The sequence below is a fragment of the Mirounga leonina genome, unplaced genomic scaffold, assembly GCF_011800145.1.
Source record: "Mirounga leonina isolate KUSES-001 unplaced genomic scaffold, KU_Mleo_1.0 Mir_165, whole genome shotgun sequence".
Taxonomy (NCBI): domain Eukaryota; kingdom Metazoa; phylum Chordata; class Mammalia; order Carnivora; family Phocidae; genus Mirounga; species Mirounga leonina.
Genome location: NW_023270415.1, coordinates 82,018,689 through 82,045,616, shown reverse-complemented (window position 1 = coordinate 82,045,616; position 26,928 = coordinate 82,018,689). Strand labels below are relative to the sequence as shown.

The following is a 26,928-nucleotide window of genomic DNA, read 5'->3' as shown; positions in this document are numbered from 1 at the left end:
GGCGGGAAGGAGCCTGGGAACCGCGTCCAGCTCCGGCCCCGCGCGGCCGGGGGACGCGGGCCGCTGGGCTGCAGCCCCCGCCCGCAGAGCCTCTAGGCCGTGTCCATCCTGGGCAAAGCAGGAGGGGGAGACCCGGGCTCCGACGCTCTGGCCACGGCCGGAACCCCAGGCTCGCGGCCCCAGTTTCCGGTCGGCCGAGGCGCGCAGAGGCCCGAGCCCACGGAAGCGGGCTTGGGGGTCCGGGCCGGGGCCGGACCGGAGATGGCGCCGCCCTCGGACCCGGACTCGGCCGGGGTGCTCCTGGCTGTGCACGCCGCGGTGAGGCCCCTGGGCGCGGGGCCGGACGCCGAGGCACAGCTGCGGAAGCTGCAGCTGAGCGCGGACCCCGAGCGGCCCGGGCGTTTCCGGCTGGAGCTGCTGGGCGCGGGGCCCGGGGCGGTGAGTGGGGCGGCGGGGGCGCGGGACCGGGGTCAGGGTCCTCCGCGGGCCGGCTGTGTGCCCTTGAGCAGTTCATTTGCCCTTGCTTCCGTTTCCTCGTCTGTAGAATGGGGACAAATGCTATACTACCTGCCTTTAGAGGCGTCCCGCGAGGGTTTCGTAAGGTAACTTGGGGGAAGGGCGTAGGACGGCGTAAGTGGTCTATAAATGTGACCTCGTGTTCCTTGGGTCATCATGCAGTGTGTGCTGGCGGGAGACACTGAGCCTGGACTCTGCCCTTCCTCAGGTCAGTTTGGAATGGCCCTTGGAGTCAGTTTCCTACACGGTCCGAGGCCCCAGCCAGCATGAGCTGCAGCCTCCACCGGGAGGGCCTGGGACCCTCAGCCTGCACTTCCTCAACCCCCAGGAAGCTCAGCGGTGGGCCGCGCTAGTCCGAGGTGCCACCATGGAGGGACAGAATGGTTAGTGCTCTGGCGGGAAGATTCATTTTGGCTGGGCAGGGACCGTGAGTGATGGGAGAGAACAGGAGTAGCCCCAGCCCCGCCAGGCCTGGATGGGGGAAGCAGTGGGGAAAGTGGGGCCCACTTTCCCCACTGGTGGGTTCTGGGAAGGCTCCCAGGAGGGAGAAAGTGGAGAAAAGGAATCCAAGCTGAAAAGTTGGAGCCTGGAGTACCAGGCAAATGTGGAGGGGAGAGCAGGCAGGCCCTCAGGATCTGGGTAAGACAGACGGCATCAGGAGCAATGGGGATGTACTCAGTGGGAGAGTGACAGGCTCAGATTCGAGCTACTTAAGACTGGCTGAGACCTGCATCTGTGTGGGGGTGGTGCAGATAGGGCTGGAGAGAAGGCTGTTTCCAGAGATGCTTAGGAGATGGAATTGGCTGGATTTCATGGCTATTTAAATGGAAGAGTTAGTGGTTGAGACAGAAAGCTGGAGGGAGAAGTACTGTAGAGCTCCCAGACAGGGCCTGTGTGGAAGGGCATGGAGGGGAGAGGGGCTAGCTAGGTGGATCTGGGCTGGGGGTGGGGCTCTGAAGAGGTCAACCCAGGTCACTAGGAGAGAGAAGCAAGAGAGAATCTGACAGGCAGACAATGCAGCAAGCAAAGGAGAAGGCCCAGAATCAGAAGAGCTGCCAGAGGGCTGAGAAGAAAACCATACAACGTGACCTAAGAGAGGCCCAGACAACACAGCACTTACAGAAGGAGGAAAGCTGTTCATTCATCTGTTCACCAGCTGTGTATTCAGCACCTGCTCTGTACTAAGCATTTTAGGACTTGGAGATTTAGCATGAATCAAACTTCAAATTCCTGCCCTCTTGGAGCTTACATTTCTAGAGAGGAGGCAGACATGTAAAATAGGTAAACATACACTTGCAGTGAGCACAGCATTGTGTATAGACTTGGGGAATCACTGTGTTGTACACTTAAAACTAATGGAACCTTGTGTATCAGTCCAAAGATACTTATTAGGTGTGGTTTTTTATTTTTTAAAAGATTTTATTTATTTGACAGAGACAGCGAGAGAGGGAACACAAGCAGGGGGAGTGGGAGAGGGGCTGGATCCCAGGACCCTGGGATCATGACCTGAGTCGAAGGCAGACACAACGACTGAGCTACCCAGGCGCCCCTATTTTTTAATTATTATTATTTTTTAAAGATTTTATTTATTAGAGAGAGTGTACACAAGTGGTGGTGAGGGGCAAAGGGAGAGGGAGAAGCCGACTCCCCGCTGAGCAGGGAACCCGATGCGGGCTCCATCCCAGGACCCTGGGATCATGACCTGAGCCGAAGGCAGTCGCTTAACCGACTGAGCCACCCAGGCGCCCCTGTGATCTATTTTGAGTTAATTTTTGTGTAATGCTCACTCTTTGTGATCAGTGGTTTGCAGTGTGCCTTTTGCCATCCTGGAATATCTATAAAAGGAATTTTTTTTTTTAAAGATTTTATTTATTTATTTGACAGAGACACAGTGAGAGAGGGAACACAAGCAGGGGGAGTGGGAGAGGGAGAAGCAGGCTCCCCACTGAGCAGGGAACCCGATGCGGGCTCCATCCCAGGACCCTGGGATCATGACCTGAGCCGAAGGCAGACGCTTAACCGACTGAGCCACCCAGGCATCCCTTATTTATTTATTTAAGTAATCCCTACACCCAGCATGGGGCTTGAACTCAAAACCCCAAGATCAAGTCACATGCCCCACCAACTAAGGCAGCCAGGTGTCCCTCAATGAAAAAATACTTGGGGCACCTGGGTGGCTCAGATGGTTAGGCGTCTGCCTTCGGCTCAGGTCATGATCCCAGGGTCCTGGGATCGAGTCCCATATTGGGCTCCTGGCTCAGCGGGGAGCCTGCTTCTCCCTCTCCCTCTGCCTCTCCCCCTGCTCATGCTCTCTCTCTCTGTATCTCTGTGTCTCAAATGAATAAATAAAATATTTTTAAAAAAATACTTAAGTTGGGGGTTGCCTGGGTGGCTCAGGTTTTGGTTAAGCGACCGACTCTTGATTTCGGCTCAGGTCATGGTCTCAGGGGCGTGAGATCGAGCTCCACCTCAGTGGAGTCAGCTTGAGATTCTTTCTTCCTCTCCCTCTGCCCCTCCCCCCCGAAAAATATACATATACATACATACATATTTAAGTTGGAAAAAAAAATAAGTAAAATTCCATCAGATGGTGGAGATGGGAGTGCTGGAAGGGAGGGGTTTGCAATTTTAAATACGGTGGCAGGGAAGGCTTCATTAAGGTGACACGAGTGAAATTTGAAGATCCTAGCGTGATCTTCACACCCATGTGGCCAGGAAGCAGCAAGTACAAAAGCCCCCAGGCAAGAGTATGCGTGTGATCTCTGGGACTCGGCCAAGCTGGGCCAGGCCTGGTCCTGGGTGCTCAGGAGCCCTGCTTATGTCAGTGGGCAGATGGCTCAGAATACTGAGGGCCTGAGGCCGCCATAGGAGCGCATCAGCGGCGGGTGGGCTGGGCCTAAGGTGGAAGGTCAGAAGGGGAGACAGTGGCGCAGCCAGCTCTGCAAGGGCGCCCTGAGCAGGCAGTGGCCCAAGAGGGTTTGTTTGGAACGGGAGCCACCAAGGTGTCCTGTGCTGATGGCCAGTAGAGAGGATGGATGTCCCTGAGGCACCACGAAGAGACTCTCCTAACTGCAGGGCTCCTGGTGAGCAGGAAAGGGCAGGCTCCTCCTGAGGATCTGCTTTGGTTCTGCTGCGAGGCCAAGGGAGCATCCCTGGAGGGCTGACGGGGCCTCTTTGGCAGAAGGGCCTAGGTAGGGCTAGACAGAAGAGTCCAGAGCATGCCAGAACCCAAGGAAAAGCCAAGTGCAGCTTCAGCTCCGAGGAGTTGGCAGGGACCTTTCAGGGGTTGGCAGGGGCCAAGGTTGAGGGGGACAGTCTGGCTTAATGTGTGGGCAAGGGCCGCGGCATGGGCTGAGGTGAGCAAGGAGGTGGCAATGGTCCTCGAAACCTGAGGTCAGAGAGCAGAGGCCTGGGTGAGTACTCGGCTTGAGGGCTGGATCTCAGGAGACTCCAGCCCACCCCACATCTTCCCTCCTAGGCAGCCTGCCCCAAGCCCTGGGCCCAGAAATGTGCCCTGTTTCCCCGCCCAGTCCCCCTGAAGTGCCCACACTCCAGGCCCCACAACCCAAGGTGGATCTTTGCTGGAGCCCTGGAGACTCTATGGAGAGAGGTAAAGGCAGGTGGCAGAGGGGGGTGGAAGCAGCAGTCTGTGTTCAGCTCTGATGGCTTTTTCCCTCCCCCTGCAGAAAAGCTGGTGGGGTGCCTGGCCCGGGCCATCGAGGATGGGGATGAAAAGGGGGCAGCCCAAGCAGCAGCCATCCTGGCTCAGCATCACGTGGCCCTCAGTGTCCAGCTCCAGGAGGCCTGCTTCCCTCCTGGCCCCATCAGGTGAGGCCTTCTTCACTCTGACATCCCAACCCTTCCAGGACCCCCACCTTCCCCCTGATCTATGTTCTGGCCCAGGCTACAGGTCACAGTTGAAGATGCTGCGTCCTCTGCCCACGTCTCGCTGCAAGTCCACCCCCACTGCACCATTGCGACCCTCCAGGAACAGGTAAGCATGGGGTCTGGGGAGCCCTGCTGGGGCAGGGGGCCTTCAGTGACACTGCCTGGCCTTGATGCTCCGGCCCCAGGTGTTCTCGGAGTTTGGCTTCCCACCAGCTGTGCAGCGCTGGGTCATTGGGCGGTGCTTGTGTGTGCCCGAGTGCAGCCTTGCTTCCTATGGGGTCCGGCGAGATGGGGATCCTGCTTTCCTCTACCTGCTCTCAGCCCCTCGAGAAGCCCCAGGTGAGTCCTTGACGTGGATGGGATGAGGAAGGCGAGGTGCAGCCTGCCACACCCCTCAGCTCCACCTCGTCTACTGCAGGACGCAGCCCTCAGGGCCCCCAGAAGACAAATGGGGAGCTAAGCCGCCTGTTTCCTCAGTCACTGGGGCTGCCCAGAGCTCCTCAGCCAGCCAGCTCCAGCCTCCCCAGCCCCCTTCAGGTGGGTCAGGGGCTGGGCAGGGTGGGCCTGGGCCTTCTGGGCCCTGGAAGGAAAGAGAAGCAACGCTCTCTCCCCCTCTCCGCAGCCCGGCTGGTCCTGCCCTTCCTGCACATTCATCAACGCCCCCCACCGGCCTGGCTGTGAGGTGTGCAGCACCCAGAAGCCCTGTACGTGGGAGCCCCTTCCTGCAGCCTCCACCCGGCAGCCGCCAAAGGTACCAGAGGCGGGAAGGGGAAGGGGGCAGAGGGGCCCAACAAGCCCAGTGACCTAGCTTTCCCTCCCGCCCAGGTCACAGAGAGAGAGGATGGCCCAATCCCTCCAGGCCCAAGGTCCCTGGACCCCCCCTCCTGAAACTCTCAGGGGACCTTTGCTGACTGCTCACTAGGGATCACGCCGGGGTTGTGGGGGGGCCACAATCTGGAGTCATTAAAGACACTTCTGAGCCAGCCGAGTGCCCCATCTCTGCGCCTTTCTGCAGACTGAGCTGCTGGGAGGATGGAGGGCGGGGCACAGCCCCACTGGGATGAAACTTGGCAGAGGTGGGGCCTGGTCCTCATCAGCTGGTGGTGGGGCAACCCAGCCAGGTCCAGGTGGCTACTCAAGAGTACTTGGGACTCCAAACCCTAGGGATCCTAGAAGCATGGGGCTGAGCTCTCTTCCCAGACCCCAAGAGTATGAAGAGCCCCCATCCCAGTCCTACCGCTGACCTTGCGTCTTGTCCACCCAGAAACCTCCAAGCACATGCTCTTTCTCCCACCTGGCTCCCACCCTTCCCAGACTCTGGCTACCACTCGTGGGCTGTTCCAGCCAGGATGCTCCTTACATTCCCCTCCTGGGGACAAGAAAAGCTCCGAAGCTAGGAGCAATAGGGCAGGGCTGTGTGCTGCTGGGACCACCCCAGATGCCCAGCCAGGAGACCAAGGGCACATTCGGGGTGGCTTCTGCCTACTCTGCTTTCTCAGCACAGATGGAGGCTGTCTCCCTTCCCCAGCAGCTCCTCCCTGAGGCCAGGCCTCTCCCCTGTTGAAATGCTGCCAAGTGCTCCTTGTTGCCCTGAGGATGAAAGCCCAGTGGTTCACACACTGACAAATGACTGGTTATTCCACCAGGCCCCTGGGCCATGTCTGGCCAAGCCAGGCCCTTTTCACCTCTGTGATCGGGTACTCCCCACCTCGATGAGTGCTGCAACCTTCTCTCAACAGCTGTTCCCTGTTCCACATGCAGTACTGACTGCAGTCATCCAGTCACCAGTCTGTACATGGTAATGCTGGCCACATTCCATGGAACATCTCTGGGAGCTTGAGAGCAAGGGTCTTAGTCCCTGAGTCCCCTGCAAACTTGTGCTCCCATCACAACAGCTCAAACGTGTGTTGAGAAACTTAATTTATTTCCATGATGGAGGCTGAAGGATCTGGAGCTAGAACCTGATCTCCTGGCCCCTCCCCTCTTTAACCAAAGAAAGTGGGGCTTGGCCAAGAGGGCCAGCTGAGGCCTGAACAGGTCCAAGGTGGCTCCTTGGCTTGAGGCTCCCCATTCACACAAGACAGCAGACATTGGGCAGGGTCACTTGGGTGGCCGATACGCCAGCTTCCGGCTCTTCAGGACTGACCACTTATGCCGCTTCATGGCGTAGACCAGGGGAATTAGCAAGCCCATCATCATCAACATCTGGGGATGAGGCAGGCTCAGAGGAAGGAAGCAGAAAGGAGCCCTGCCCGGTTCCCAGCCCCTCTCCCAGGCCCAACCCTTTCACCTTGAGCCCCATACGTTTGCGATGGTCGTGCTCTGGCTCGGATGCCCAGCGCAGGAAGGTACACACGTCCTTAGCCACCTGGGACATGGTGGCTGGGGTGCCTGAGTCAAGGAAGAGTGGTAAGGGCTGCCCCTGGAGGTCCCTACCCAACCTGGGATAGCCCTGGAGCACCACCCCCACACACAGCCAGGATGGGCTCCTCACCAAGGCTTCACAAGGAATGGGACCCCCTTCCCCCCAGTACATAGGGGTCTGGGCTAGACGGGACTATGGAGGCTGCCCATAAGCTGGCTCAGACACACAGTGCGTGAGCCAAGGAGAGTGCAGGGCCCAAGACAGGAGAAGCATCCCTGGCAGTGGGAAGAGGACCCAGCATGCTGATCCCCAGGCGGGGGGCTTCTCACCATCATCAAACTCCAAGACCTCATCATAGATGGGAGGAGCCATGGCAATGGCCTGGCCAGGAAAGTAGGGGTTGAAGTAGAGGCCCTCTCGCAGTGACACCCCGGTGGGCGGCTCGCAGTAGCCCGTTAGCAGGGAGAAGACGTAGTCCTCACCACCGTGCCTGGGACCAGATCCTGCCTCCTGAGCCCTGGCACAGGACGGACCTTCCTCCCCCTCCCCGCACCCCCCTGCAGGCAGCCCCCGTACCTAGCTCTCGTGATGTAGCTGAGGTCAGGGGGCAGTGCTCCACTGTTGGCCGCTCGAGCGGCCTCAGGGTTGGGGTATGGTTTCGGGAAGTAGTCAGACAGCTTCCCTGGCCGCATGAACATCTCCCCATCCTCGTTGGGGCCGTCCTGAACCTCCACCTGCCACGAAGAGCCCCATCACAACCCTGCCGTCCACCACAGCGGGAGCCCCAATCCCTGGGTCCTCCTCAGCCCCAGGCCGCGCACCTCCTCCGCAAGCGCCTTAGCTTCTTCTTCCGTGTAGCAGACACCCACCAGGTGGCGGTAGGCCACGTAGTCCATGCTGTGGCAGGAGGAGCACACCTGCTTATACACCTGGAAACCCCTCCGGATACTGAAGAGACGGTACGGATTAGGGGCGGCAGGGATTGCACCCCACCCAGTCCACCCCGAAACCCCCGGCCAGCCAGCAGCACACCTGGTGTGGTCCAGGGAAGAGAGGAGGCCGCGGTGGGACCACGGATAGCTTGGGGGGTGCAGCTCCAGGTCACTGGCACTCACGGCAGAATGCAGAGCCACAGCCAGCCCTGCACCCCCTGCCGCCAGCATGCCCAAGGCGGACAGCATCACTTTCCGGCCCCGGGACAGACCGGCCTTCGACGACAGGGACACTGCCTGCAAGAGCCCCGCTCAGCGCCTGCCAGAACACCACCCGGCCCTACCTGGGGATCTGCCTCTCCGCGCCCACCCCTCCCACTCGTCCACGCAGCGCCGGCCCACTCCTGCGGAGCACCACCGCCCGCCCCACGCCCGCCTCCCCCGACTCCTCGGCCGCGATCCGGCCCGGAGGAGGGGGCGTAAGGCTGGCGTTTGGATCCGGGGCTGGGGCTGAGGTCGACGCAAGCAAGGGTGCTGGGGCAGGCCAAGGTCACAAGCAGCTGTCGAGGTCAGGCTGAGGTCACTTCGGGACGCAGGCCCACTCTGGAAGGCCGGAGCGGGAGCGGGCCCGGGCGCGCCCTCCGCGCAAAGCCCCCGGCCCCGAGCCCCGAGCCCGCAGCGAGCCCGCCCCGCCGCCCCCCACGCTCCGCACAGGGCGCGTCCGCTGCTCGGAGGACTGGGAGCCGGTCCTGCTCCCGGGCGCCTCAGGTCGGCGGCGGCGGGGGTCCGGCCGGGGCGGGGGCGCCGGTGGCCGAGGCCGCTCCCTCGCTGCCCGGCCCGCGCCCAGGGCCGCCGCGCCGTGACCTTCAGGGGCTGCGGGGCCACGCGGCGGACAGGGCCGCGGCCAGAGCTCACCTGAGGCGTCCGCAGCGGGAGCGGGCCGGGCCGCGCGCCGCACAGCAGACCCCGGGCCCGCGCGCCCGGCAAACGCGCGCCCCGCGGGCCCAGCACCGCCCCGCGAAGCGAAGCCGCCGCCGCCGCCATCTTGGCCTCTTCAGCGCGGCCGCTGCTCCCGTCGGCCCCTGCGGCGCCCGGAGCCCAGACGTCGCGAGAGCCTGGGGCGGGGCTCCGCCTCGCCGCGCTCCTCCGGCGGTCGTGGAAACCGGAAGTGGGCCGGGCCGGCGGCGCGGCTTCCGCGTCCGGGCGCGGCTCCCCCGGCCCCCGCGGTCGTGCTCCCCGGCCCGGAAGGCATCGTGGGGGCCGTCGCGCGCGTTCGTGCAGCAGCATTTCCCGCGCGGGCGCGGTGGCCGTCGCAGAGAAGGGGCGGCTGGCGGCCGCGGCCCCCTCCGCCCCGGGCAGGGCCCCGGCTCCGGGCACGAGTGAGCCGGCCCGGAAGGCTGGGGGCCTCCGCGCCGCGGCCCGCGCGCACGGCTGGACGCTCTGCTCGCCCTCCTCCGTCCGACGAGGATTTGCGGGGCGCATGCCATTACCCGGAAGCTGGCGGGCGCGGGAGTCGGGACCCCGGCAGCCGGGGGTCCCCGTAAACCGCCGTCCGTCGGAGGAGTAAGGACCTCGGAAAGTTTGCAGCCCTCTCCCCCATAAATCCGAGGGAAAGCTCGCAGAGATCGTCTTCAACGTCTTCAGAACCCTGGAAGCTAATTAACCGAAGGACTGCAGCATCCCAGCAGCGTTTGTTTAAGAAAAGCAGCCCAATCGCGGTAAGAACAGGGAGCTGGGAGGTGTTTCCACTTTCCCTGGTTAAAGCTGCTGCCCAGCCCGGAGGTAATCCTGGAAACGACAGCCCACACTCCTGGTACTGAAGGGAGCGGAACCCCTTCCGTGCAGATAATTGCCGTATTTGACTTGTGTGCGGGCCCTCCTGCAAACCTCGCTGCGCTCGCCTCGACCGGTAAGTAGTCTGTGCCTTGAGGCTGTGGGCTGAGGGCAGTTACGGGCGGGCTTGTGATTTCAAAGCTGCCCCAAGCGGTGGGTCACGGCTGCAGCTGCTAAGAGAGTAACCAGAAAGCTTTGAAGGCGAATAGAGCCTCCACATGGATGTTGTGGGATATGAAAGGTCACAAACATAAATAGGGTACGCACATGCTCATGAAAGACCTGGAAAAGCCCTAAATGGTTACCCCCGGCTGACCTTGGGGCCCTGTGCACGGTGAAGGGAATCCGCAGGCAGAGTTGCTGACCGCCCGCCTGAGTGCTGAAAGGCCCGCCTCAACAGGCGCACAGAGCCGTTTGGGAGACTGGGAAGCTCACTGATCGCAGGCATTTAAAGTCTGTCCAATCGTTAGCGGACTGTTGAGCTGACCCAAGAGAGACTTCAGTGGCCACACAGGACAAATATTACAGACTAGACAGAACTAGTTCAGAAAGATCACTACAAAATACAACTACTACAAGCAGCAACAATACTTGGAATCTGATTTCCAGCATCACCACATTGTATTATTTAAAATGTCTAGTTTGGGACACCTGGGTGGCTGAGTCGGTCAAGTGTCTGCCTTCGGCTCAGGTCATGATCCCCAGGTCCTGGGATCGAGTCCTGCATCGGGCTCCTTGCTCGGCAGGGAGCCTGCTTCTCCCTCTGCCTGCCGCTCCCCCTGCTTGTGCGCTGACAAAATATTTTTAAAAAAATTTTAAAGTCTAGTTTTCTTTTTTGTTTTTAAAGATTTTATTTGTCAGCGAGCACAAGCAGGGGGAGCAGCAGAGGGAGAGGGAGAAGCAGACTCCACACTGAGCAGGGAGCCTGACTTGGGACGCAATCCCAGGACCCTGGGATCATGACCTGAGCTGAAGGCAGACACTTGACCAACTCAGCCACCCAGGTGTCCCTAAAATGTCTAGTTTTCAACAAAAAAAAAATTATAAGACACTGTAGAGAGCAAGATGGAGTCACTCACTCGAGCAGGAGCCTGTGTCAAGCAAGGACACAAGCAGGTAAAGGTACCGCAGCCACGAGATCCTGCCACATCCAGCATCAGCTCACACCCCAGCACTGATAACCAGCAGAAGCAGAGGACGTCTGCAGGGCCCCAGACCCGTTAGATCCCTTTAAAAGGGGAGGATTTTTGCAGCAAACTATCAGTCTCCTCGGACCTGACCCCTCTAGACAGACAGACCCCCTCAGTGTGACCACTTCAGAAAGGCAGTTGCTGGGCACCTGGGTGGCTCAGTTGGTTAAGCGACTGCCTTCGGCTCAGGTCATGATCCTGGAGTCCCGGGATCGAGTCCCGCATCGGGCTCCCTGCTCAGCGGGGAGCCTGCTTCTCCCTCTGACCCTCTCCCCTCTCGTGCTCTCTCTCTCTCATTCTCTCTCTCAAATAAATAAATAAAATCTTAAAAAAAAAAAAAAAAGAAAGAAAGGCAGTTGCTGCCCAAGGCTCTGCCCGGTTGATCTCCCAACAGGACTGAGATGCTTCCCTGCTCGAACATAAGGAGCAGTCAGTGCCGAGAGCTGACCCGGACCTGACTGAGACCTCATCTCAGCCGCCGCCCACAGACTGACTTCGTGTTTGGTTTGTGAACTCCCTACCCCCTTGTTATCTTGTTGTGTGCCGTATAAGAAGCCAAGTTAATCACATGGTGAAGTATCACTGAGGCTGGAGTCCTAAACCTACTTTATATTAACCTTGCTTTCTGATTGAATAAAGTGGATACTGGGGAAAGACACAGCTCGTGTGTGCACCTTCACAGCGTGTTCAGGACACGTGCTCTACTGCATATTTGAATAGATAGAAGAAAGAATTAGTAAACTTGAAGTTAGGTCACTTGAGATTGTCCAGTCTGAGGAACAGGAAAAAAAAAAGACCATTGGTCTTTTTGGTGGAACACCATTAAGCATACCAGCCTAGGCATAATTTTCAGGAGCAGAAAAGAGACAGAAAAGGCACAGAAAGAATATTTGAAAAAATAATGCCTGAAAATTTCCTAGATTTGATGAAAAGCATGAATCTTCACATCCAGGAAAGTCAATGAATGCCAAGTAGGATAAACTGAAAAAGATCCCCACTTAGACACTTCATAAATTGTTGAAAGCCAAAGAAAAAGACTCTTGAAACCAGCAAGAGAAGTGACTCATCACATATAAGCGATCGAAATACAAACACGTATTTCACATTAGAAACCATGGAGGTCAAAAGGCAGTGGGATGACCTTTTCCAGGTGCTGAAAGAGCAAACCTACCAAGAATTCTATATATGGCAAAACTGTCCCTCAGAAACAAAGGATAAATTAAGACAATCCCAGATAAATAAACTAGGAGAGCTTGTTACAAGAACCCTGCCCTCCAAAAACTACTCAATGGGGTCTTCAGGCTGAAATAAAAGGACACGAGGCAGTAACTCAAATCCACATGAAGAAATAACACCAGTTAAAAAAAAAAAAAAGGGACCAGTAAAGGTACATAGGTAAATATAAAAACAAATATAAATGCATTTTTGTTTATAATTTTTTCCTATCTGATTAAAAAAACCTGCATAAAAGTGATAACTATAAATGTGTGGACAGGCACAGGAGGCATAAAGATGGAATTTGTGACAACAGCATAAAGAAGGGGTGCGGTTATATAAGAGCAACATCTTTTAATACTACTGAAGTTAACTTACTGGTTTTTTAAAAATATTTTTATGTTTTTAATTTAAATTCAATTAACATAGTATATTATTAGTTCCAGAGGTAGAGTTCAGTGATTTATTTTAAAGTATTTATTAGACAGAGAGCGGGAGAGTTCGCGCGCACGCACGAGTTGGGGGAGGGGCAGAGGCAGAGGGAATCCTAAGCAGGCTCTGCTCAGAGCGACATGGTGCTCTATCCCATGACCCTGAGATCATGACCTGAGCTGAAACCAAGAGTTGGATGCTTAACTGACTGAGCCACCCTGGTGCCCCTAAAGATTTTATTTTTAAGTAATCTCTACACCCAATATGGGGCTCAAACTCAAACTCTGAATCCAGGAGTCCATGCTCTACCAACTGAGTCAGCCAGGTGTCCCAGAATTAATTTACTGTTAACCTAAATCAGATTATCAATTAAGATGTTAGTTGTAATCTCAAGGGCAACACTAAGAAAATTACTCAGAAGATATAGTCAAAGAAATAAGATGGTACACTGGAAAACAGCTATCTTAATCTTAAAAAATAAAAAAAAAAAGTAAATGGATTAAAGTCTCCAATTAAAAGGCAGAAATTGGCATAATGGATTAAAAAAACCCAACTATATGGTGTCTATAAGAAACAAACTTTAGATTCAAGGACACAAATAGGTAGGAAGTAAAAATGTGGAAAAAGATATACCATCTATACTAACAGTAATCAAAAAAGAGCTATACTAACATCAAACGGTATAGACCTTAAAATAAAAATTGGTACCAGAGTTAAAGAAGGACATTTTATAATGAAAAAAGGACCAATCCATCAAGAAGACATAACAATTATGAATATATGTTTGCCTACTGCCCCAAAATACATGAAGTAAAAGTTGACAGAATGGAAGGGAGAAATAGACAATTCAACAATAATAGCTGGAGATGGGGCGCCTGGGTGGCTCAGTCGTTAAGCGTCTGCCTTCGGCTCAGGTCATGGTCCCAGGGTCCTGGGATCGAGCCCCGCATCGGGCTCTCTGCTCGGCGGGAAGCCTGCTTCTCCCTCTCCCACTCCCTCTGCCTGTGTTCCCTCTCTCGCTGTGTTTCTCTCTGTCAAATAAATAAAATCTTTAAAAAAAAACAAAAAATAGCTGGAGACTTCAATACTTCCAGTAATGGACAGAACTAGACAGAAGCTCAGCAAAGAAAGAGAAGACTTGAACAACGCTTAAGCCAGCTAGACTTAACATGCACCCCACAGAAAAGCACATATTCTTCTCAGTGCACACGGAACATTCTTCAGGATAGACCGTTATTTAGAAGATAAAACAAGTCTCAGTACATTTTAAAGTAGTAATATCATACAAAGTACGTTTTTTGACAACAGAATGAAATTAAAAATCAGTAACAAATAAATTTGGGAAATTCATACACGTGAAAAATTAAATAACATATTCCTAAATAGCCAGTTAGTCAAAGAAGAAATCACAGGGAAAATTAGAACGTAATTTGAGGTGAATGAAAACAAAAACGGAGCGTACCAAAACATATGGGATGCGTCAAGAGCAGTGCTAAGGTGGAAATTCAGAGCTTTATATTCAACTTCTAGGTGTATACCCAAGAGAAAACGTACCTTCCCACAAAAACTTGCTCATGAATGTTGACAGGTGCATCCTCCATAATAACCAAGAAAGAGGAAACAACCCAAATGCCCATCAACTGACAGATGGGTAAACACAATGTGGCATGTCCAGACAGTGGAACGTATTTGGCCACGCAAGGAAGTTGTGACACATACTGCAATGTGGATGAACTTTCGAAGCATCCTGCTGAGTGAAAGAAGCCAGACACAGAAGACCACGTGTGTCTGAGGCTATCCATGTTAAAGTCTGAATCTGGGGTTAGAAAGTAGATTACTGGGCGCCTGGGTGGCTCAGTTGGTTAAGCGACTGCCTTCGGCTCAGGTCATGATCCTGGAGTCCCGGGATCGAGTCCCACATCAGGCTCCCTGCTCGGCAGGGAGTCTGCTTCTCCCTCTGACCCTCCTCCCTCTCATGCTCTCTGTCTCTCATTCTCTCTCTCAAAATAAATAAATAAATAAATAAATCTTTAAAAAAAAGAAGAAAGTAGATTACTGGTGTCGGGCTGGAAGGGCAGGAGGCGGAGGCACAGGCTGCTTTGGGGGCAATGAGAGTGTTCTGAGGAACATGCACAGGCCTTGAAGACCAAGGTAAGGAGTTTGGGTCTCTCCTGGGAGTGCTGGGCATCCCCTGAAGAGAGACAAGATTGACGCTGAGGCCAGGGTTGCATGAGTGTGCCAAGGGAAAAGGTGCATGCGCGTGGGGTGTTCAGGTTGGGATACTGTAACTTAGAGATGACCATCACACATCCAGGAGGCCAGAGGTGACACACTGGGGCCTCAGAAGAGGGGCCTGGGCAGGAGACAGGACCTGAGTGTGGGCATGAAGGCAGTTGGGGCTTGCGGGTGCAGTTTTTGGCTAACGGTGTCCAGAGCAGCCCCCAACCTGCCGACCTTGAAACTTCAGGTGGAGTGGGGTGACTAGGCAAATGGTTTGAGAAGAGCGCAGGAGATCTGGGACACCCAGGTGAGTTGCTAGAGGCATCCCAAGGCCAAGTAGGGTGTCTGCAGTGGGCCTGGTTGTGGGGAGGCTGCTGGGTGTTCTGAGGTGGGTGGAGGGTGGCCTGCCTGGCTGGGGGCTGCTACCCTCACCTTACTGGGCTCACCCCACACCACAAGCCATAGGCAACTCTCCAGGGCCCTGTGGAAGCTGTCAGGTCTGCCCCCCAGAGCTTCCTCCTGGACCTCCGGAGGGTCTCCCTCTGCTTTTTTCTTTCATTTAACAAATACAGATGAACATTCTACCATGTATCTGGCTCTGAGCTAGAAAAGTGGCAGGAAATTACACAGTGTCCCTGCCCCCCATGGTGCTTCCGTTCTGGGGCGTGGGAAGCAAGCAACAAATGAGTACGTCCTACTAAGTACTGATTATCAACACAACAACCATATACTTCCAAATTCATCTAGCTGGTAACTGAGTCCTCTTGCGAGCTGGGTTCAGCGATAGTCTCTCTTGTATTAGCTGGAACTCGATCTGAGTGTCAGAAAATAATTGCTTATATAAGGTACAAGTCTGTTTCTCTTTCTAGTAAATGAAGCCCAGTTGAGCAAACCAGGGCTGTGTGATGCCTTTGGATGGTCGGGGAGTCCCTGCTCCTCTCCCTCCGTTCTCAACACAGGCTGTACCTTGTGTCTTAGACACACTTCACGTTCCGACCATCACTTCCACATTCCCATGGGCAGGGGAAAGGAAAGGGCTCAGAGGGCCGGTCTCTCTGGGTGAGGTCTTTGCTTGGTATTCACCCCGAAGCTTCTGTTCTTATCCTACTGGCCCCCCCATAGTCACAAGGCCACACCTCCAGGCACAGGGATCAAAATTGGGCTCTCTATGACTAAGAAGGACAGATAATGGAGACACGTCGCAGACGTTGCCACACCATCAATATAAAGCATTTAGGACCTTATACTCTGTCCTTGTACACCTGACCTACATCTTTACAGCTTGACATTCCCTTGTTTTTTCTTTCTCTTTTAAGTAGGCTCCACGCCCAGTGTGGAGCCCAACGCAGGGCTTGAACTCACAACCCTGAGATCAAGACCTGAGCTGAGACCGAGTCAGACACTTAACTGACTGAGCCACCCAGGTGCCCTGAGCTTTCCTTGTTTTAAAACAATGTATAGGGGCGCCTGGGTGGCTCAGTCAGTTAAGCGCCTGCCTTCGTCTCAGGTCATGATCTCGGGGTCCTGGGCTCCCTGCTCGGTGGGGAGCCTGCTTCTCCCTCTCCTCCCTGCTCGTGCTTCTGTGCTATCTCTGTCTTTCAAATAAATAAAAATAAAATCTGGGCGCCTGGGTGGCTCAGATGGTTGGGCATCTGCCTTCGGCTCGGGTCGTGATCCTGGGGTCCTGGGATCGAGTCCCGCATCGGGCTCCCTGCTCGGCGGGGAGCCTGCTTCTCCCTCTGCCTCTGCCTCTCTCTCTCTCTGACTCTCATGAATAAATAAATAAAACATTTAAAATAAATAAATAAAATAAAATCTTAAAAAAAAGTATCGTACAAGTGACATTACTGAAAATCACAACAGAAATCCCACTTCCCTGGACGCCTGGGTGGCTTAGTCGGTTAAGCGTCTGCCTTCAGCTCAGGTCGTGGTCCCAGGGTCCTGGGATCGAGCCCCACGTCGGGCTCCCTGCTCCTCGGGAGCCTGCTTCTCCCTCTGCCTCTGCCTCTCTCTATCCCTCATGAATAAATAAATAAAATCTTTAAAAAAAAAAAAAATCCCACTTCCCTGACAAATCAGCTTTGTGGTTCCCATGGTTTCAAATCTTTTGTATAAACAGGAAGAATTCTGCAAGGTAAATTCAGAACACAACTGAGGTAATCTTTTTGCTTTTGCCCCCCTACCTGTATATTCCACGATTTAATATATTTTCAAGATGTGTGTTTTAAGGGACTAACTGCAGTTAAAAATGGCTGATTGAGGCCAAAGCCTGGCTAAAAGGCCTAGAAGGGGTTTTGTACTGGATGCCAGCTCCCACACACACAGACAGCAGGGACTAAGAGCGGAGACGTCTGTGCGTCTTAAGAGGACAGCAAGGCCACGGAGAAGTGGGGCCTGACCTATGAGAGGTCAGACTCAACAGCAGCCAGCCTGGGAGGCACCCTGGGGTGCTGAGTCTCTGAGTCTCTCTCCAGCCTCAGGAGCAGAACAGTTTGCTCAACAATAAAGGGATCCCAGCTGGATCTTGGGAACAAGCAGGCCAGTGACAGGCCGCTAGTCACAGTGGGTCTCCAACACCCTTGCCGACCGCCATCCCCCACAATGCCGGACACAGAGGTGCCCATCAGCAGAGAACCAGCAGGGCTCTGCGGGCTAGAGCTTCCTCCATAGGACCTCCCAGGCCCCACCATTCTGGGTGTGGCACTGAAGGGAGACTGAAGAGACACTCTCTGCGTGGGGCCACTCTGCCGCCCCATCAGACCCTTCCGGGAGCTGATGTGGGCCTGGCATCGCTGAAAAGCTACATTTTGCTTTTCTCTTCCCTTTCTTCCCTCCAGGATGGACACTAACCTCCCGACTCCCTTCAGGGGACCCGTGGCCTGCTGCCCCGAGGTGGTGCTGGGTGGGCTGTTCCACCTTGGTCTGCCTCTTAGGGTTGGCTGGCCTGGGCTGGCTCAGCTCCAAGGAAGCTGGCTAGGTGCCCCTCCCAGACCCACGCCGCGGTTCTGGCCTCGGCAGTGCCACTCCCCACGCCCCAGGTCTTCTCTGCAGGGCTCCACTCCAGCCCCTTTGCCCCTTCAACTCCAGCGCTGCAGACAGAGCAGTGTGGTCTCTGGGACCTCAGATCCTGTCAGGCCCAAGCCCTGCTCCCACTGTGTTTCCTCTTACCCCGCACCCTGCCTCCTACCGTGATGCTTCTGGGGCGGGGGCCAGGGCGGGGTCTGTGCGTGCCGTTTTCAGTCCAAGCCCAGTGTCCACCCGAGGCTCTCCTCCGAGGCTCGTGTGGCTGGGCCCTCACTCCTGCCAGCAGTAAGTGGACCAGGGCAGTGCCCTCCAGAAAGGAGGTGTGTGGGAAGGCCAGGCCTTCAGGCAGAGCTTCTCGCCCACGGGCCTGGGGGCCCTGCACGGACAGCAGACAGTTGGCCAACAGCCCCAAACTCCTGTTTATTTCCCAAGAGGGAGACAACGCGGGGGGGTCCCCACCCCAGTCCTGACGCTGCAGGGCCGTGGGCCACACATCACTTCCAGAAGAGCACGTTCCAGAAGAGCAGCCAGCAGGGGTAGAGGCCCAGGGCCAGCAGCGGAAAGAGCAGGGCGCCGTAGGTGTGGTGCTCCAGCATGCCCTGGGCCAGCGCGGCCAGGAAGAGCTGCCAGCCCTCGGCCAGCGACACGGGAGCCTCCTGCAGCTCCCGCCACACGAACAGGCCGCCCAGCAGTGTGGCGGCCGGGCTCGTCAGCACCAGCAGGGCGGCCCAGAGCGGCCTGGGTAGAGGGACAGGGTCAGGTCGGGCTCTGGGGGGCACAGACACCGGCTGGGCGAGGGGGTCCGCGGGAGGGCACAGTGGGAGTGGGCGAGGGGTCCCGCGGGAGGGCACAGTGGGAGTGGGCGAGGGGGTCCCGCGGGAGGGCACAGTGGTGGTAAGGAGCACAGGGCCTGGGCTTGGGACGCGGCACCGCACGTACCGGGGCCCACAGGGCTTGGTGAGGGCAGCAGCGGGCACCATGGTGGCAGCCAGCAGGAAGCCCAGCGAGAAGTTGGTGAGGGCGATGCAGGCCAACTGCAGCACCAGGTATATGAGGGCCACCAGCTTCAGCGCCATCCAGCCTCTGTCTGGGGCCTGTGTGCTCACCACCCTGCGAAGCGAGGGGCTCAGAGGCGGTGCGTGTGCGGCCAGGGTGCCCCAGCCCACCCCCCCCGGCCTAGCTCCTCACCGCTGGGTGCTGTGTGGAAGGGCCAGGCCCGCTGCATAGATGGCCAGCAGGGTCAGCACCACGGCCTCGGCCTCCGCCACGGGGAAGTGCTGGGCAGCCACGTGTTGGCCCAGCACGGGCAGGATGTAAAGGGCCAGGCCCATGGCCTGTGAGATCAGCAAGGGCGCCACAAGCGAGGCCAGCCCCACGGTCTGCAAGGGCACACGGACACTGGGGAGATGGGCCCTGGGGCCAGGGGGCCCCAAGGATCCTCACCACCACCCCACCGATCAAGACTGCACTGCAGCAGTAACGATCACCCGGAACCCTGGAAGCCCACCCCAAAAGCAGGAGCGGGGGGACCATCACCTGTGTTGGCAGGAGGGGAGGACTAGGTCCAGAGGCCCCCCCAGGCTCCTCGGGGCCCACTCCGGCCTCATGCAACTGCATCCACAGTTCCAGAGCGTGGTCTAGTCAAGGACCCTGACGACGGGTGTGATGGAATCCGCCCGGCAGGGGACCCGGGGCTCACTCCCACTCCCCCCCTTCAAGTACGGACGGTCCTCCCCAGCCTAGAGTGGAGAGGACCTGAGGCTGGCCACAAGTGGACACGGGGTTCAGAGGATATCTTGAGACCAAGGACCAAGAGCAAAAAGCCAACAGCAGGCATGTAGAGGCCGATGGAGACGAAGCGGGAAAGCGCGGGAAGCAGGTAGAAGAAGAAGGACTGGTGCAGGCGCTCCAGGAGATGGTTGAGCTTGCGGAACACGCCCTCCAGGGCCCTGCCAGGGTGGGATGGCGTCATGGCCAGCCAGGCCCCCCAGACGCCCCCCAATCCACCCCAAGATGGAAGGGGGGTCCAGAAGCCACTTACTTGCCCACTGCCACCAAGTCATACTTATATTGTCGGAAGCTGTTAATGCCACGGATGGTCAGGGCCTCCACACGGTAGCGCAGGAAGAGGCCGTGAGGGCCATGAGGGCGGCCAGAGGCCTGCTGCAGGACCATGAGCAGCAGGGTCTGCAGACCCTGCAGCGGCCCATCTATGGATGTCCAGTCCTGGGGCTGGAGCTTAGAGGGTTTGGGGGCACGGTCAGAGAAGCCCCACACAGGGCCCACACTTCCCAGGCAGGCTGCCCCCCTTACCTTGCCCTGGAGAGTGCACAGCAGCCCCCCTTTCTGACAGAAAGTCTGGAAGAGGTTGAGCAGATCGAGGTTGGGCAGCTGCCCGTTGAGCCCCTCCACAGCCACATCAAGGCTTGTGACCACATCACTGCTCAGCTCCAAGGCCACAGCTGCCTGGATGGCCCCAGCCCGGCCCTGCAGAGGGGATGACTGCATGCCTGTAGGAGCAGGTGAAGGAGCTGCCTATGGGGGCCGACGAGGACAGTGAGCCTGACAGAGGGGCCAGGGCAAGAGCACCCACCGGTGATGTTGACATCGTGGTAGGCCTCCAGCCAAGCCTCAGTGCCCAGAAGGTCTTGTTCTGTCACCAGGAAGATGATGTCTTTGGCCCAGTAGATCTGCCCTGGAGGCCAGAAGCTAGGTCAGCAGGGCCTGGGACAGTGGCCAAACCCTCCCTTGCCAGCAGCAGCCCCTGAGCCTCACCCCGAAAGTGGGCAGCGAGTGCCAGCAGCAGCCCCACAGCCTGGCTGTTGGTGGAGTCAGGGCCGCAGGGTACGGTGAGCACCAGGGACTCGGTGCTGGCAGCGCGCGGGGCCCGCAGGATGCCATACACGTTGGTACCTGACACCACCTGCGTGCAGCATCGGAGAAGCGTCAGCACCACCCCACCCCGGACGGCTGAAGCCTCTCCCTCGTCGCCCTAGATTGCCCACCAGGGATTCCCGGGGCCCCAGGACACGCCACCACCGGGCTTCCCGGCCCCAAGCCGCCCCCCTGAGGTGCTTTTTGGTCCCACGCACACCCCCTCCCCCACAGTACATAGCGCTCGTGGGTCTCATCAGGAAAGGGCAGTTTCCGGGAGAAAGTCTGCGTGTAGACCTCCAGCCCCACTGACCGCATCGTCCGCTCCAGCCACGCCACTGGCAGAGCCCTAGAGACACGACGAGAGCCGCTAGGCAGAGCTCCCTGGCTTTGAGCACCGCTGTCTCCCCGTACCCGCAGCTCTCCGCTCACCCCGACTTCCTGCGGTGGGCAGCAAAGTCTCGGGCAAAGCTCCGGGCACGGTCTCCGCCCGCAAACTGCTCCTCCACCATGGTGGAGCCCATGGCGTTCTCCGACATGTAAGTGCGTTGGGTCAACGGCGGGAAAGCCAGCGCCAGGAACCAGGCGATGCCCGCCACGTAGCTGAGCACGCTGCAGGGAGACGGTGGAGGGGCCCCCGGAGCATTAGCGCGTCCGGGGACTCCCGCCCGTGGCCTCCACCTCTGCACCGGGGATGGCGGGGGCGTGTCGGCGGGACCTGACCCCGGAGTCCCGGCACGCGGGACGTCGGGCGGGAGGGCTGAGCCCCAGACCCGATGCCCCGGGCGAGGCCCGCGGGCGCGACGCGACTGGCGCGAGCAGCCCGCGGGCGGTGGGGGCGGCGGCCGCTCGAGCGCCGGGTCCTCCGGGCCCCGCCTTCCTGGGCCCCGCGCTCACCAGAGCGGCGCGTTCAGACGCAGCACGAGGCGGGCGAGGGCGCGCCGGCGCACCGGGTCCGACAGGAGGCCCATGGCGAGGAGAGGCGGCTTCGGGGCCGCGCCCGCCCGCCAGCTCCAGCCGCCCAACCGGCGCCGCGCTCCCGCCGGACCCGAAGCCCCGCGCCCGCCCGCACTTCCGGTCCCGAAGGCCCTCGCGCCGCCGCGCATGCCCAGAGCAGAGGCGGTGCGGGGCTGGGCCGCGGTGCGAGTGTCTCCGCCCGCCCGGAGCGGCCTCCCGGAGGACCCGTCCCCAGCAGGACGACCGGCCGGCAGCTGTACTGCGCCAGAGGAAAGCAGTGAAGATGACCCGCTGCCGCCGCGGCTGGTGGGGGAGAGCGAGAATCAGGGAGGGGATGAACAGGACAGGTGGGAGGGAAACTGGAGAGCACGGACGCCCCAGGAGGTTGAACGTGCTGCTACGGGCAATGACAGGCCTGGGTGCCATGGGTGGGTAGGGAAGGAAGAGGGTTCCCGTTGACTGAGAGACCAAGGCATTGGCAGATTCATTTCTATGGATGTTGGTCAAAAATGGCAGTGAGTGCAGAAGGGAAATCACAGTGTGAGCCCAGCACCAAAGTTACCAGGGTCAGAGGACCACCGGGAGGAAGGTGCAGATGGTCCTCTTGGCCAAAAGGGTTTCAAAAGAGCTGGGGTACGTGGAGTAGAAAGTGGGGAGCACTCCTATTCAGATCAGGAGGTGCCTGGGTGAGGGCTGCAAAGGCCAGTGTTTGGGGTTCAGGCAGGCGGCGCTTGCGCGTCTGTGCGTATGTAGTGAAGACCCCTTCGCAACCCCTTCCCCCAGGTGAGAACATGTTATCTGTTGTACTTTTGGAGTCTGAGGTTAAGTAGGCCCCAAGGGCTCCTAGGGTGGAAGGGGCCATTCAGCTCAAGCCATAGTCCAGAGGATGTGGGGCATGGCCCCCACATCTCCATGGTGGGCCCCGGATATGCTGGTGTGAAAACAGACTCCAGTCCAGTGGCTTGGCTCGTTATGCCAGGCCACGTCTCACTGCTCAGCTGCCTTGAACCCTTCCCGGCACAACTGCTCTGTTCATCCAGGGACACACTCCCCGCCCTCCCCGCCCCCCCCCGCCCCTTCTTCGGGCTGTGAGCCTTGAGGCTGCAAGAGGTATGTATTTCATGTGTGGAGGATGGGGACGGTCCCTAGTCACCCCAGGGGCAAGCACCAGGCCAGGCTCTGAGGGTGTAGTAGTGCTGTGGGGAGATCAAAATACAGCAGATTATGTGTGGGTTTTATTCTGGGCATGAGGGGGCCAGATGCTCAGTCCCCTAGCAAAGTAGAGGCCTCACGTACATGTTGCCGAACCACACGGTCCAGCAGTGTGTGCACGTCCCGGGCAGCCCGGGCAGCGGCCTCTAGCACCTGCTCCAGGTGGTCCTCATGTAGCCTGGCATCCATTTCAAGGAGTGCAATCTGGCCTGAGGCTGGCAGCAAGGCCAGGGCCAGCTGAGGACCACCAGCTGCCTCTTCCACGTGGCTGAGGTCCGCCAGAGCTGTGTTGTCCACAAAGCCGGCTGAGCAGGCGCACACAAAGTCCCGCACGGGTATTCCGGCATCCAGCACTGCCAGCGTGGCTGCATTCACACAAGCTGCATAGGTCCCACCGTCTGCCTGCAGCACCTGCAGGAACCCCCCAGTGGCATCAGTCCCTTAGGCTCCTGACCCCTGACTGCCATCCCCACCTCCCCCTCCACCCCTCTCCCTCCCTGGGTTGATGGCTGCTGCTTGCTCACCTGCACATATATATCAATCTGGGAGCGTGGGTGCAGCTGCGTAAGGATGGCGGCCTCGAAGGTCTGACGCAGCTGCAGGCCCATCTCGCAAGACTTGCGGTCCCCGTGTGGTCGCCGCTTGCGTTCGCCTGTGCTGAAGGTCGCAGAACTATACTGACAGTTCACCAGGGCCCTGTCTGGCAGGGCTCGTGCTCGGGAGCCCCGGATCTGGGGGAGGAAGGACACATGAGCCAGGCTCACTGCTCCCCAGCTCACACTACCCTTCCTTTGGCTCAGGCCCCAGACCTCAGCTTCCCTCTCACGCTCCTTCTACTTCCAGCATCTCCGGAAGCACAGCTACTTTACCTCCGCAACAGCCCGTGGGAGCGCCGGTTGGCCAGTCTCTAGGCCACCATCGTGCCTGGGTATGATTTCTCTTAACAGGCCTCTCTGTTTCCATCCCCGCCTCATCTCCTCCCAACCCATTCTCCATTTGTAGCCAGAGCGGGTATATTCACAAATATCAAGTCTGATTTCGTCTCCTCTACACATTCACCTATTCTACTGCCTCGCAAAGCTTCCCCATCACGTGTGAGATAAAATCGTAGTTTCCCCGGTCTACAAAGCGGCGAGTTCTTGCGTCCCCAGAGACGCCTCGATCCCGTCTTGAGCTCTTCCCCATCTCCCCACGAGCAGCCCTTCTGCTCTGCAAACGCGCCACGCTTGTTTCCACCCCAGCGCTCTTCGCTTCTCCAGCAATGGAGACATGGCACCAAAACCAGGTTTTATTTACAGTCCCTGTCCTCGCGGAGTTTACGTTCCCGTGAGGAGTTAAACGGAGGGCTAGCTGAATTGATGTCTGAGGTGACCGGTTCTGGAAAGGCAGGGAGGGAAGGGTGTGGTGGTAGGGGAGGGGCTCGCCACGCGAGGAAGGTGGTCGGGGGAGGCGGCCCCCGGAGGATGACGTCGGAGTGGACCGCGGAGAGGAGCAGGAGGCGGAGGAGAGCGGGAGCGCGCCTGGCGCTTCCAGAACAGCAAGGATGGGTGCAGGGCGGAGGGGACGGCGGCCGGTGCGAAAGGGGGACCGCGGTGCACCACGCTGCAAGGACCTTGGCTTGGGCTCCGAGCGAGCCGCGACGGAGAAGATGGGCTGCGTGAACGGAGGCGCGCCAGCCGGGCCCCCAGAGCCTCAGCTCGGCCCGCGGGCCCCGCGCACCCCGCCCGGCTCGCGCATGCCCACTCGCCTCGTGCGGCCCGTAGACCACCGCAAGCGCCTTGGTGTTGCCTTGCTCGATGTAGGCCGAGCCGTCGGCCTGCGCGAACACGCCCATCCGCGCCTGGATCTTGCGCAGCTCCCCCGCGCGCCGTCCGTCTACCCGGTAGCCCTGGTCCGACAGGAGCTCCAAGCCCGCCATGTCGCCCGGCTGCTCGCCGCGCTCCCGCCTCCCTCAAAACTACAGCTCCCGGCGGCCCTACCCCCACTTCCGACCTCCCAAGGGCCCACGGCTTCCGCCGGTCCAACCCCCCCACTTCCGGCCTCGGACAACTACGGTTCCCCCAGGGCGCCAGGCGGCCCCACTCTCTCTACTTCTGGTCGTGGGAACTACGCTCCCCCGCGGCGCCACGTTCCTCACTTCCGGCCCCGGGAATGTGCGGACCCAGGGGAGGAGGGCTGTCCCACGGCTGCCAGAGGTGGGGACCGGCTCGGCAAAGAACCCCCGGTCGCGCCCCCTTGGGTTTGTCGTGGGGGCGGCCCTTATGCTCCCCGGGACCTCCCTGGCTTCCGCCGCACGCGCCTACGCCGGCTCCCAAGGCTCTCAGGACTCCCGCGGCGCCTGCGCCCCGCCGGCCACGCCGGCCCCGCCCCCACCGAGCCCTGCGCCTGCGCCCCGCCAGCCCCGCCCCCGCCGAGCCCCTGCGCCTGCGCCCGCCGGCTCCACCCCACACCTGCGCCCGCGCCCCGCCAGCCCCGCCCCGCGCCTGCACCTGCGCCCCGCGGGCCCTGGCTCGCCGGCTAGCTGGCCTCTGCCGCTCCGCATCCCCGGAGGCTCCTTGCGCGTTCGGCGGGCGAGCGCAGCTCGTGCTGGGAGGAAGCGGCGTCCTGTCTCTGATGGTTTCTAGTTCTTCCGCAGCCATAAATGCATTCATTCTCCCAAGCTGAGGCGCCCTTGTGTTTTTTTGTTTTCTTACCGTTTAGTGTTTACATTTGTTCATTAAAAAAATTGACGCATAATTTGTATCGTACACAGGCATGCTCATATTCTTTTTATTTTATTTTTTAAAAGATTTTATTTATTCATTAGAGAGAGAGCATGAGCAGAAGGGAGCAGCAGGCAGAGGGAGAAGCTGACTCCCTGCTGACCTGGGATCCCTTGGCAGGACTCACTCCCAGAACCCTGAGGTCATGACCTGAGCCAAAGGCACTTAACCATCTGAGCCACCCAGGTGCCCCTCATTCTCTTTAGATAGCGATGTAGGAAAGATGTTAGGGTTCGAAGCCAACCGCCAAGAAAGAATTCTCAAGATGTCTTGGGTGCAGAAAGGTGATTTTAGGGACGCCTGGGTGGCTCTGTTCGTTGGGCGTCTGCCTTCAGCTCAGGTCATGATCCCAGGGTCCTGGGATTGAGTCCTGCATCGGGCTCCCGGCTCAGCGGGGAGTCTGCTTCTCCCTCTCCCACTCCCCCTGCTTGTGTGCTTTCTCTCTGACAAATAAAATCTTCCTTTAAAAAAAAAAGTTGTTGGGGCGCCTGGGTGGCTCAGTTGGTTAAGCGACTGCCTTCGGCTCAGGTCATGATCCTGGAGTCCCGGGATCAAGTCCCGCATCGGGCTCCCTGCTCGGCGGGGAGTCTGCTTCTCCCTCTGACCCTCCTCCCTCTCATGCTCTCTGTCTCTCATTCTCTCTCTCGCAAATAAATAAAATCTTAAAAAAAATAAAAAAATAAAAAAATAAAAAGTTGTTATATTAAAGCACAAGGACAGAACCCATGGGCAGAAAGAGCCACACTGGGGTCATGAGGAGTGACCCATTATACACTTTCAAGTTGGGAGGGGGTTAGGGAGAGCGTAAGTCTCTAAGGAATTTTGGAAGCAAGATTTCCAGGACCTCGAGGGGGCTAGCTATTGTTGGGAAAAGGTTATTTATTACTGTCTAATAAAACCTTAGTCATGAGACCCTTCAGATGCAGATCAGTGGGTCATATGCTTGGGGGGTGGTTAGAGATAAAGGAGATTTCTAAAGGACTTTTTGTATGTTAATGTAGATTCACAGGATCAGGGAGGGGGAGTCAGGCTAGGATTGCCTCTTGCCCTTAGCAAAGTGTCAACATCTGAGGCAGTTGAATCCCTAGAGGAACGTCACCCTGCCTGTTTCAAGGACTTGTCAATGGGCTGTGAGGAAATTTAATAATTTTTCTTCTGCCTTTGCTTCCCACATCAATAGGGCATTTAAGACTTTCTTTTCCTCGTTTGCGTAACCTTAGTGACTTTGAATAACAAAAAGCAATTATATTATCGAGTCTTGCAGTCCTGACCTGGGCTCATCTAGTTGGTTTGCACTTAGGATCTTTCCTGCTGGTGGTCACTGCGAATGGTGTCAGCTGTGGTCTTGAGGGCTTCCTCTCTCACATCTTTGGTGATTGATGCTGGCTGTTGGTCAGGACCTCACCCGGGTTGGTGGCCTCTCTGTGCAGCCAATGTTTCCTGGAAGCATGGCGCCTGGACTCCAAGGTGACCTCAAAAGACAACAAGGTGGGCACGTATGGACCTAG

General features: G+C 57.8%; 4 protein-coding genes and 1 long non-coding RNA gene across 5 annotated transcripts; 2 read left to right on the top strand and 3 right to left on the bottom strand.

Annotated features, from left to right (window-relative positions):
- The first annotated feature begins 14 nt into the window (after positions 1 to 14).
- SHARPIN (SHANK associated RH domain interactor) lies at positions 15 to 5,387 on the top strand. Its single transcript, XM_035012143.1, is given in 10 exon segments — positions 15 to 438; positions 725 to 899; positions 3,995 to 4,126; positions 4,203 to 4,344; positions 4,420 to 4,510; positions 4,590 to 4,743; positions 4,823 to 4,941; positions 5,027 to 5,155; positions 5,230 to 5,280; positions 5,283 to 5,387. Coding segments are annotated over 10 exon segments (1,203 nt in total). The 5' UTR covers positions 15 to 261; the 3' UTR covers positions 5,316 to 5,387.
- Positions 5,388 to 6,309: 922 nt separating this feature from the next.
- Positions 6,310 to 8,760, bottom strand: LOC118015299 (cytochrome c1, heme protein, mitochondrial). Its single transcript, XM_035012142.1, has 7 exons — positions 8,617 to 8,760; positions 7,802 to 7,998; positions 7,591 to 7,717; positions 7,346 to 7,503; positions 7,099 to 7,259; positions 6,695 to 6,795; positions 6,310 to 6,609 (listed from the first exon to the last, which is right to left on the bottom strand). Exons 1-7 carry the CDS (start codon positions 8,743 to 8,745, stop codon positions 6,505 to 6,507), a joined length of 978 nt encoding a protein of 325 aa, XP_034868033.1. The 5' UTR covers positions 8,746 to 8,760; the 3' UTR covers positions 6,310 to 6,504.
- Positions 8,761 to 8,894: 134 nt separating this feature from the next.
- Positions 8,895 to 11,382, top strand: LOC118015304. Its single transcript, XR_004680608.1, has 2 exons — positions 8,895 to 9,610; positions 11,119 to 11,382. It is a non-coding gene; the product is annotated as an uncharacterized LOC118015304 (long non-coding RNA).
- A 6,633-nt stretch (positions 11,383 to 18,015) lies between these two features.
- GPAA1 (glycosylphosphatidylinositol anchor attachment 1) lies at positions 18,016 to 21,567 on the bottom strand. Its single transcript, XM_035012139.1, has 12 exons — positions 21,387 to 21,567; positions 20,922 to 21,101; positions 20,727 to 20,838; positions 20,391 to 20,538; positions 20,209 to 20,310; positions 19,929 to 20,125; positions 19,657 to 19,853; positions 19,411 to 19,564; positions 19,152 to 19,247; positions 18,804 to 18,994; positions 18,555 to 18,725; positions 18,016 to 18,353 (listed from the first exon to the last, which is right to left on the bottom strand). Exons 1-12 carry the CDS (start codon positions 21,458 to 21,460, stop codon positions 18,110 to 18,112), a joined length of 1,866 nt encoding a protein of 621 aa, XP_034868030.1. The 5' UTR covers positions 21,461 to 21,567; the 3' UTR covers positions 18,016 to 18,109.
- A 1,106-nt stretch (positions 21,568 to 22,673) lies between these two features.
- On the bottom strand, positions 22,674 to 24,979 carry EXOSC4 (exosome component 4). Its single transcript, XM_035012141.1, has 3 exons — positions 24,406 to 24,979; positions 23,183 to 23,389; positions 22,674 to 23,069 (listed from the first exon to the last, which is right to left on the bottom strand). The coding sequence occupies exons 1-3, from the start codon at positions 24,574 to 24,576 to the stop codon at positions 22,710 to 22,712; spliced, it is 738 nt and encodes a 245-aa protein (XP_034868032.1). The 5' UTR covers positions 24,577 to 24,979; the 3' UTR covers positions 22,674 to 22,709.
- Between the last annotated feature and the right edge of the window lie 1,949 nt (positions 24,980 to 26,928).

What these genes read in the sequence shown, in the direction of transcription:
- EXOSC4 (XM_035012141.1), bottom strand. Translation starts at nt 24,576, where the DNA reads ATGGCGGGCTTGGAGCTCCTGTCGGACCAGGGCTACCGGGTAGACGGA. An exon ending in TGGTCTACGGGCCGCACGAG is followed by an intron (nt 23,390 to 24,405) that starts GCGAGTGGGCAT and finishes TTCCTCCCCCAG; the next exon opens with ATCCGGGGCTCCCGAGCACG. An exon ending in AGATTGATATATATGTGCAG is followed by an intron (nt 23,070 to 23,182) that starts GTGAGCAAGCAG and finishes GGGTTCCTGCAG; the next exon opens with GTGCTGCAGGCAGACGGTGG.
- GPAA1 (XM_035012139.1), bottom strand. Translation starts at nt 21,460, where the DNA reads ATGGGCCTCCTGTCGGACCCGGTGCGCCGGCGCGCCCTCGCCCGCCTC. An exon ending in ACTCGCTGCCCACTTTCGGG is followed by an intron (nt 20,311 to 20,390) that starts GTGAGGCTCAGG and finishes TCTGGCCTCCAG; the next exon opens with GGCAGATCTACTGGGCCAAA. An exon ending in TCTTGGTCCTTGGTCTCAAG is followed by an intron (nt 19,248 to 19,410) that starts ATATCCTCTGAA and finishes TGACTAGACCAC; the next exon opens with GCTCTGGAACTGTGGATGCA.
- LOC118015299 (XM_035012142.1), bottom strand. Translation starts at nt 8,745, where the DNA reads ATGGCGGCGGCGGCGGCTTCGCTTCGCGGGGCGGTGCTGGGCCCGCGG. An exon ending in TCTTCCCTGGACCACACCAG is followed by an intron (nt 7,718 to 7,801) that starts GTGTGCTGCTGG and finishes CCGTCTCTTCAG; the next exon opens with TATCCGGAGGGGTTTCCAGG. An exon ending in CTAAGGCGCTTGCGGAGGAG is followed by an intron (nt 7,504 to 7,590) that starts GTGCGCGGCCTG and finishes TCTTCGTGGCAG; the next exon opens with GTGGAGGTTCAGGACGGCCC.